Source organism: Dermacentor andersoni, chromosome 5 (genome assembly GCF_023375885.2).
Source record: "Dermacentor andersoni chromosome 5, qqDerAnde1_hic_scaffold, whole genome shotgun sequence".
Lineage (NCBI taxonomy): Eukaryota > Metazoa > Arthropoda > Arachnida > Ixodida > Ixodidae > Dermacentor > Dermacentor andersoni.
This window is the reverse complement of record NC_092818.1, coordinates 176,162,507-176,172,601: the sequence shown is the minus strand read 5'-3', so window position 1 is coordinate 176,172,601 and position 10,095 is coordinate 176,162,507. Positions and strand designations below refer to the sequence as shown.

The 10,095-nt window shown below is 45.4% G+C and overlaps 1 protein-coding gene across 2 annotated transcripts; it reads right to left on the bottom strand.

The window, feature by feature from the left end:
- Window positions 1-1,499: 1,499 nt before the first annotated feature.
- LOC129384832 (juvenile hormone acid O-methyltransferase-like) lies at window positions 1,500-9,351 on the bottom strand. Of its 2 annotated transcripts, none has more exons than XM_055070405.2 (4): window positions 8,609-9,347; window positions 4,118-4,411; window positions 2,223-2,379; window positions 1,500-1,783 (listed from the first exon to the last, which is right to left on the bottom strand). In XM_055070405.2, the coding sequence occupies exons 1-4, from the start codon at window positions 9,029-9,031 to the stop codon at window positions 1,605-1,607; spliced, it is 1,053 nt and encodes a 350-aa protein (XP_054926380.1). In that variant the 5' UTR covers window positions 9,032-9,347; the 3' UTR covers window positions 1,500-1,604. The 2 variants fall into 2 exon arrangements, with proteins under 2 accessions (XP_054926380.1, XP_054926381.1); XM_055070406.1 differs by having other exon boundaries at window positions 1,694-1,783; window positions 2,227-2,379; window positions 8,609-9,351.
- Between the last annotated feature and the right edge of the window lie 744 nt (window positions 9,352-10,095).

Sequence of the window (10,095 nt, the reverse complement as noted above, 5' to 3'; positions counted from 1 at the left end):
CTGACGCATGCGTCTCTGGCATTTACTGTTTCTTAACCCCCCCCCTCCCCCCCCCCCAAAAAAAAAAAAAAACTTAGCGCTAGTTGTTGTGTTGAAACTGTGCCAGTTATTTCCCAGATGATGATAGAACAAACTAAGTGCATTACAAATTTTAAGAAACATCTGCGATATGCTCGCGAGAAATTTCGCATTGATACCTTTTTCGCAATGTCACAGACTAGAATGAAACGCTAGTGGTGTTACATGTTGTATTGCGAAACAGCCCACATATGAAGAAGGACTAGACATCTGCAATATAATTTGCGGTGTATTTATCAGCGCATTAGTACAAGGAGAACTATGAAAAAACTTGATTAGATATAGCTTGTTGTTTGGACTAGCAAGTGTACCCGTTATATGGAATAAAAAATGAAGTTTTTGCTACTGGTATGCGAAAAATGTTAATATGCTGCGCTTCATATTCTTTTTACTATCCACAATTTACAGTTCCGATACAATTGCTTTTGGTAAGGTTTGGTAGTGCACAGCAAACAAACATGGCCTCTGTATCAATTTTCGGACTATGAGAAATTGTAGGAAGCTCTTACGTATGTATGATCGTAGTGCAGAATGCGCCGATTTGTACTGACTAATGAGATACTCAGCTCTACATTATTTTATTATGTATTGAATGCCTTGCTATGCGATAGGTTGCTAGTAAAAACAGTGAATAAACCGCATTTTTCTGCGTACTTATGTTTTGCCGAAACAAAGCAGCCGCCTGGCGTGGCCCGCTGGCTCGCGCATCTTCAGCAGAAAGGGTTAGTTTCCCCACTGATGGGTTGCACATATGTTGTCAGTAAGGAAAGGTAATTAGAAGCCGAAGGGTGTTGAAAACAAAATATGAAAAAGGGAAAACAATCTAAAATTTAATGCAAGCGGTGCTGGTTTCTGTTGGTGTCTGCAGAGAAAGTCGTGTGCTCGTCGAGCGCATAGTAGACGACAAGCGGGATGATGTTTCTCCCTCGCGTATCAAGAAAACCTTTGCCATGGAAGCAGGCTTCATTTTTCTTTCACTCAGTTTCGCCTACCAATCACCAGGGGAGAAATTGGCGTTCTTGACGCAATCCCCGTTATCCTGGGGGGTATATCAGCTGACCTAGCCATCCCAGCTGACCCCAGCTATATCAGCTGACCTAGCCGTGAATCGCACCGACACGTCACACACGTGCTGCATTCCGCCATCTCCCATTAGCGTGGCAGTCGCGCAACACTTCGCTCCGTTCGTAACTGGCCGCACTAGACAGATTGTTTTTGAAAGTGAATAAATATTGCGAAGTGAAAACACTAGAGATGCGCCTAACTTTGGCGTTAAGGAGCATTGTAATTGTTGTTGTTGTTGTCGTTGTTGTTGTTGCAATAACAACCTATGGTCAGTAGGTGACAAACATCCTATTGAGCTCGTATCATATATTCAGGGTAACTACCCAAAAGCAATGACAATGCTACACCAATTGGCCTGAGCTTCTAGACTTTTAAGTTTATTTCAACTCTTGGTCTTGTTAACCGCGGTGGATGTTGCAGACGCCGCACAGAAGTCTTGTGCCAGGCCTAACTGGCTCTTCTTAACTCGATAATACTGGTTTGCGGGCGTGAATGACGCACCTAAGTTGATGCGTTATGCCCGTAACCGAGAAGTTCACGCAGCCGTCTTGGAGAGCCAAGTTTCTGACAAACTCTTCCACTTCAACCTGGCCTTCCTTTTTCATGTGCGGATAAATCGGTATAGCGGCACACAGAGCGCCTGCAAAGAGATGAAGTTTTTCATTTTATTTCCTTAGGTGCATAAACGAGGGGTAATGCTGTTTCTCTCAGATTGCAGGAGCTATTTAAAAGGTGTGATTACAACTAAGCAATATACTCATTTTTTGTTACGAGAACAATCATTCTAAAAGCATCTCTTTTACAGCCACAGAAGCCACTGTAATGAAGAAAGAAAAGGGCTGGTCGGTTTTGTTCCTAAAAAAAATAAGGCAACAAGAGACATGTCTAAAATAACAAACTGTCGTTATATAGTGAAAAACACACAACAAAGGAAACAATCAGTTTGGGGACAGACAGACAACACAGTGCCTGCTGGAACTGTTTGTGTTGGTTTGCCGAAAAGTGCACCCTGTATTTGTTCTGCCTTATCTAATGATATCATGGTCTAAAATATTTCGACGCAGCCCTGTGATACGTACGCACTTCTAGGTCGATTTCGGGGCTCCCGACCTGCAGAGGCACAACTTCACACGACAGGGCCACCAGGCTTGTTGATGCGACTAGTCCTTCGAGCTTTGACACCATGGTGTCAACGTCGTAAAACTCCCAGGACTCCGGGAGAGCATATTTGAGAACCTGTCATTGAAAGCAAAATTTGATATAAAATTTACAGTCACACTACTGGTTAATTTTTATTAATGTTTGATATATGGCATGATGCTTATATGTATACTGTATAAGGATTGTATACTGAACAATTTCAAGGAGCGTTCCTTAAGTCTGATATCGTGTACGCAGCGATTCTTCTTGGTTATGGCACTGTTGCGAAGCCTGCTCGCTGAAGAATGCAGAAGAGTTTTGGTTATAACGCTGAATAAGTCTATATAACGTAGCGGGCATCCGGTCCTGTCAGCAGAAGAAAGCGGTTAGAACTGGTTGCGTCTATTGGAGCGTTTGGCCGATTCAAAATATAGCCGACAGCGTGTGCAGCGTGTTTGTGGAACCACTGTAAATTAACCTCCATTTCCTTCTGATTGTCTGTGCGAAGCTCAATATAAACCACATAAATATTGGTTTATAACGTAGCTGTGACCCGCTAATATAGGCTACAACATACAACAAAATATATTTCAACATACAACAAAATATATTTCGTTTTATGATTTATACGTGGAACGGTGTCTCTAAACGTGCACGAAGATGTAGGGTCTGTAGATTTGTTCGTCCATCGTGTAACTGTATTGGCGATGATAGGTCACCAAAAAGACGACTGGGGATGAGTCATGAGTACAAGTTCTTACACCGAAACTTTGTAACATATTGTCCTATGTCTTTAAACTTGCACGGAGTAGTGGAGTCAGTAGATTTGTTCGTCCATCGTGTAACTGTATCGGCGATGATAGGTTGCCAAAGAGACGACTGCGGATGAATCATGAACACAAGTTCTTACACCAAAACTCTGTAACACATCGTCCTATGGCATTTTTTAGCTTCCATAAACCCAATGCATCAGACAATTTGTTTAAGACGGCTTCTTCATGGGCATTTTAATGCTTGCGGTGGCCTCTCCTTCTTAGGCCAATACGGAATATTCTTAAAAAGGAGGTATACCGTATTCTAAAACGTGTTGTCCCTTCAACCCAGTAGTGTGGATTACAGAGCCACACTTCATTTCGTTTAGTTCCTTTGTGAAAAATATTGAAGTTAGGTGTTCTCATGGTATCCTTGATTTCCCTAGAGTGTAGGTATACTTTTGCAGCGGTTCGTCGTTATAAAAATTCCCGAAGGACGAGAAGCACGATGCCTCGTCGATTCGGTAACCACCGCAGTGCACCACTTGATGGAGTCGACGAAAAGTTTCGAGTGAGCATCAGTCTAAGAATATAGGATGAAGTCCACACAAAAGATGCTAACGCGCTTTAGTTGTTATCGAAATGATACAAGGTTTCTTCCTCTTCATCCTTAACATGGAAGTAAAGTTGTACTTCGGGTGTTTAGTGTAGCGTTTTCCCCATTTACTTCCGTTTGTACAACAGTTCAAGAAGGATAGAAAGGCGTTACTTCGTGGCCTACAAAATAATTGTATCCCACACACGTATTTTCACACCATCCAGGGCACGGAGTATTCGGAAAAATAACTTGTCGATTGTTTGGGTCCCTCAGAGAAAGAAATGATGAACGTTTGGTGAAGCAGGACTGTACACTAACAACGTGAAAGATGCTAATGCGGGACAGCTGCATGCCAAGGTCACCAAGCATGCTGCGACAATGCCGTCACCACCAGCACGACCACAAAGGTTTGTCCCGCCCGTCTATTCAGGCATCGCTTTAGCATGTAATCTCTACCACACCAGCCTATAGGCCCGTCACTCACGTGTTCGTGCCTTTTCCACTTGCCGGACGCAATCATGGCACGTAACACCTGTTGTGGTGCAACACGCGGGTTGAACACCACCAAGCACTCTCCCCCGGGGGCTGTGAGATACTCCAGGTTCCTGAGAGCGGCCGCTTTGTCGCTGATCCAATGCAGCGTTAGGAAGCAGCATACGCGCTCGAAAAGACCTTCGCGCGCGGCAAACGCCGACACGGCTTTGTCGTTTGCGATGTCGAGAAGGCGGTACGCTATCTTCGGATGTGCATGGTTTCTTGCGGCGTGATCCAGCATGGCCTGCGAGAAGGCAAGAGTTGGCAAAGAACATGAGCTGTGTTTAAATATATGTCGATGAACTTCTTGAATGACCTAATTAGTGATAAACGAGTAGAAAAGGGGTTAACGGAGGGGCCTGATTTTTATTAGTCATAGCATCTGAAGCCAACAAACACTGACACCGAGGACAACATAGGGGAAATTATATGTGTTTAATAAATGAAATAAAGAAGTGATAAATTAATGGAAATCATTAATTATTGATGAATATATACCATACAAATTGTGTGCTCTTGAATACTACTGCGGATTTTTATCGATCAATGAATGAATCAAGTGATTGATTGTTCAGGTTTCCTTCACTCAAAAGGTCGACCATTCAGTTGATCAGCCTTGATCGATTATTTCAAGTATTCTTCGATATCTTGAAAAGTCCAATTATGTTTTAATCAGTCGATAAATTATTTTGTTACAATATAATCATGCTGTGACCTTATTATAAACACATTGAGGATCCGAATCGCCAATGTACGAGGCTGCAGTATATCGGTCCACGTGGATCATGAGTGATAAGCATTAGGCGCACGTGGAAAGAAAGCTGCTCGAGTAACAGCCAGTAACGCTGGTCAGAAACTAAGGCGTAGTAGTTCTTACTCAAGAAGGATATTTTGTCACGCGATTCTTACGTTGCAACGTCCGCACGGATCAAAATGAGTACACTGCATAAAAAGATCACTACACTGCACTTACTGCTTATAAGAAGTTCCACAGATGGAAATAGCCTTACACAATTTTCAGGCATCTTGCAATGCAAATATAGCGCCAGCATTCGGAAGGACAAACTTCTCGGACTGCCTATTGTACTGATAACGTTCATTCTGCGGCGGCATTGTTAACACAATAGCTTTAAGGGCCTCGTGTCGCTGAAAATCTGGCGTCGGCGGAGTTGCCCGTGAGCGAAAAAACTTAACCGACGATAACAATACTCTCTAATGCGTAATTTCAGCTCAGCTCAATACGTGTTTTCGTTTCGCGATATATTGAGTCAAAGGATTTGAGAGAGACATGTAGCAAAGTCGGCGATCGTCGAAAATCTGATTTGCAGGTCAAGCGTGGCCAGCTTTTATACATGAATTGTGGAAGGTTCCAGCATTGTTCCAGTATAATTGCTGGTGCCGTTTGGCTTCCATAAAGTACTACACAATAAGCGTTGCGCATACAATCAGATTACAGAACAGTCGCCAACCACGACAATCGAAACAAGCGCGAACGAGACAACAAACAAGGACGAGCGAGAGCTGGCGGAAGCAGATACTAACAAACGAGCGGTCCGGCTGAGGCCACATACGAGTACGCATTGAGTGTTCTGGCGGGTTTCCCGCGCCCACGTCACTGAAGTGGCCGCTCGCATTGGTCTTCGCCATTCGCGGCTCGCATCTTTCATCTCTGCGTTGATTTTTCCATCTTTTCCTGTGCTCGTTGGCTCAATTATGCGTTGCTGAAGGACATGCGGTATATGAGGGTTATAATGCCACACCATTCTATCACTAAGGTTGCTCACACCTTGTCTTACATTCTTGACAAATGAGCAGAACGAGAACAAGGTACAAGCAGGAGCAAACGTTTCGACAGGTGGACTTGTCTTTTCCAAGGCGACATACGCTTTCCTCAGCAAAGTCTATAGACCTTTGCACCGGAAGGCTCAAACCAGAAAGTCGGAAACGGATATCAGGCCCGCGGTAGCGAGAGTAGCTAGCGTCTCATAGTTGCCCGCTCTTTCTGGACTGTCACGCGCGCAGTTCCCGCATTGAGTGTACGACGTTTTCGCGATTTCAAGCTTATCCGCAGAGGCTATGCGAACGTCGGGGCAGCCCTGCGCTGTGTACGGTTGTTCGAACAAGCAGAAGAAGCGCAATGCAGCAAGAAAAGTGCAGCGCAGCACGCACAATGTTCTACAAGAGGACTGCGGCTGCAACATGTACCTGTTGCATCGGCTTCCTGCCGATGCGGTACTGAAGCACCGCTGGAGTAGCGCTGTAAATCGTAAGGGATTCGTCCCAACGGAGTCATCGCGTGTCTGCTCGATTCATTTTATCGACTGGAAGCAGACATCTGAGAATCCAGAGCCGATGCTCGGATACGCAAGGAAGGTAAGACGCGCTGTGTGTGTCTCCCTCGTCAGCCCCTAATGTTTAGATGGGCTATAAATATGCGCATATGAGCCAACAAGGTCAAGTATTGGCCTTGTTGGCTCAAAGCGGCAAGCCGACAGTGTCTGACGTCGACGCCAATCCTCAATCGCACGGACTGATATGCAGCCACGGGCGCTCAAAACAGGAAAGTATTCGCCTTCATGCGTAAAGCGACACCTCTCAACACTGGTGATACTTGCACTAAAGGACCAAAACGACGCTGAGGAGACATAAGACATGGAGAATCGTAGGTGAAAGCAGCTGCAGCGCTGAGCTAACGCTTCCCGGCGCCATCGCGCAGTCGCGTGCAGTCGTACGGCCGCTGCCAGCAGGAAAGTTTCCGTCTCGATGCGTAGCCGATGCCTCTCGACACTGGTGAGAATAGCACGAAAGTGGCAAGACGACACTGTGAAGTCCGAAGATACGGAGCAACACAGATGTACATAGCAACCAACGTATTTAGATCTCTTTGTTGATAGCAACAGCAGCGCTGAGCCGGCTGAGGCTGAGCAACGACAGTCGAGTATGTTTGGACGACAGTCCAAATATGGTGGCGCCCGTGGAAGCCTCAGTGCAAATGTCTATGCAGGTAGGGTTCTTCTAAAGGGGAGAGGGCGTAATGCAGGTAGGCAAGCAACTACCGAGGATGTGTAAGCGGTGAACGTGTAGAATTGAAACGAAAGGTGTGCTATTCAATGTCCGTAGAGGAATTTGTTGAAGCTAGAGTTTGAATTTATTTGTCCTGCCTTCCCTTGGAATGGATTCCAAGGGAAGGAAAGCGTAGCAGAGGGCGGCAGAAAGTTAGGTGGGCGGATGAGATTAAGAAGTTTGCAGGGACAACATGGCCACAATTAGTACATGACCGGGATAGTTGGAGAAGTATGGGAGAGGCTTTTGCCCTGCAGTGGGCATAACCAGGCTGATGATGATGATGATGATGATGATGGTGATGATGATTATTATGATGATGATGATGTCCTGCCTGCTTACAGGAACGGGAGCACAGGATAAAGGCTACGTAACCTGACAAAAGGCCTCTACTCCTATTACAGTTAGCAAACAGGCCGATATATATGATAAATAATGTATCTCTAATCATTTTTAACAAATATATCTTTCACAGCAAAAAAAAGAGCGTAATGAAGGAGCAAGAAATATACCAGAAGAAATATCGCCCAAGTCTTACACATTCACAACATTCACACAACTAAGTTAACAAAGACGTGTACATCAGGTGAAGAAAAAAAAAAACATTTGTATACACACAGTTATTCCTCAGAATTTTGAGCATGACAGCCCGCAAACAAATGCCATGAAACAAAACACCGAGAGCGCATGTCTTCTCAGACTTAAGTATTAAACGTGCGAAACAATAACACAAAAATTAAGACTACGTAATTTTCATGGCGCGGCTGTGCATACCCTCGGGGTTCGGCCCACTCAAGAGGCCGCGTTTCTAACAAGAAGCTCGCCTTCGAGCACAGCGTTGGCCGCCAGAGTTTGCCGGTCAACATTACGGTTACATATGTGTCGGAAAGCTTGATAAACAGTCAGGAATCTTTGGATGCTATCGCCCTTCATTTTTAAAGGCGAAGCATAAGCGTCCTTCAAGTTTTTTTTTTTCTTTTTTTTTCTCACAGTATTTTACATCATTTGGGACGTATCTTGTCCCCAAAGAATAATCCTCATATATCTTGCGTTCCTTTCTTTGAGGCTGCGCGCCCGCCACTTCGAGCTCACGAACGTCATGCGTGTTGTCAGCGTGACTTTGCACTCTTGGCAATAAAGAAGCGAGCGTAGAGTTTCAAGAAACTGAACGCAAGCAAGAGAGAAGACGATAATTCTTCGGAGACAAGGTGCACATCAAAGTGTGTCAAATTCTTTTCGAATACAAGGTCTATTCGGCAAATAAAAAAAATAGAAATAAGAAAGATACAACGTGGTCACACAAAGTATCACCACCTAGCCCAGCTTAATACCTTGCAGCGACAATTAACTTGCAAGCAACAGCTGCACTCTTCTTTACCTGTGAGAAATCGGCCGCCACTAGTCTTCGCAAGGACGAAGGTGCGTGCGGGAGCAAATAGTTCTTAGTGAACTTTCCTGGACCACAGCCGACGTCCAACCACTGGCGATCCGCACACTGGACACCGTTCTCGACCGCAAAGAAAGAATCCTTGTATCGCTCCAGAAACACCTTCATGGCCTCGCGGTTGTGGTGCATGAAAGATTCGTAGTAGGCTGACACTTCCTCGGCGTCGAACATCATCTCCGCGGACTGCCGCTTGTCCTCCGCAGGCCCCGACATTTTGACCGGTCGTCGCTTCTGTTCTGCGTAAGTGCCACGTTGACAGCATGTACATTTTTCAGGTGACTTAGAACGAGCATGGAAGTCCGCTGAATCAGTAGCACTTGAAGAAAACATATTAAAGCAGCCATATATACACATCAGTGAAAACAGATTGTATGAGTGCGTGCGTTACTCGAATAACAATTCTATAGTATATATATCTACATGATATACGATGTTGCTATTCCGTTTCTTTTCCCTTGTTTTGCTCAGTTTAGGGTTTACCAACCTGCTCAGCAGGATAATTAGATCGAGCTGGTGACACCGCTCCGAAGGGGACCAGCTGTTGCTCTTTCTGTTGTTTTGCAACATATAGAACAAAATGAAAAGGAAAAGAAAGAAATTCTCATTTGCCCCAGAAAGGCGAAGCACCGATTGCCATAGCAAATTAGTAGACAGCTGTACCAAGTAAGGACAGTAGTTTTATCGGCCGTATATACTTCGAAACCTTCACTTACTAATTAACTTAACAATAATAGAATCCGCAAGCGCTACTCAACGAAGACGTAGAAAGAAACAGACACACGGAAACAGCGCTATCCTTCTGTGTCTGATTCTTTCTACGGCCTTGTTCTGTCGCGCTTACAGAGCCTATCATGGATTCAAACCAACTAGTCAGTCAACGTGTTTTCACTAAATTAACGAGCAAGGTGTCACACGCGCACAGGTAAACATGAACACACATCGCTCGATGACAGCGGAAACGGTCTGTAAAGACGCAGGAGTTTGGGACTCGCGGCAACAGCCACCAGCCAATTAACATCCGTGCATCTACTACGGTCGACTGTTCTACGCGTGCGAAGCGTAGAAAGCACAGCGCATGTGAAGCTACCGCCATTACGCGCACTCTGCAAACATAGCAGATTGCTTTGAAGATGAGGCCCACGCGGGCGCGCACTTTGGCCACGTCGCAGACCGCTTTCAAGACACACGAACGCCGCTAATGTGACCATACAGCGTCCGCCCAAGGCGTCTACTAGGGCGTCCGCAATTCGCGAAGCGAACGAGGCGCCTCGGTCGCCTTCGCTGTATACTGAGCGGCGGACGAGGAGGAAATCGAGGCACCGTAGCAGCCGCCAGAGAAAAAATTGGAGGACGCTTAAGCTTCGCCTTCAAGAGTGGAACGCGAAAGCGTTATCGCACCCCGTTCGCACCACCTACTC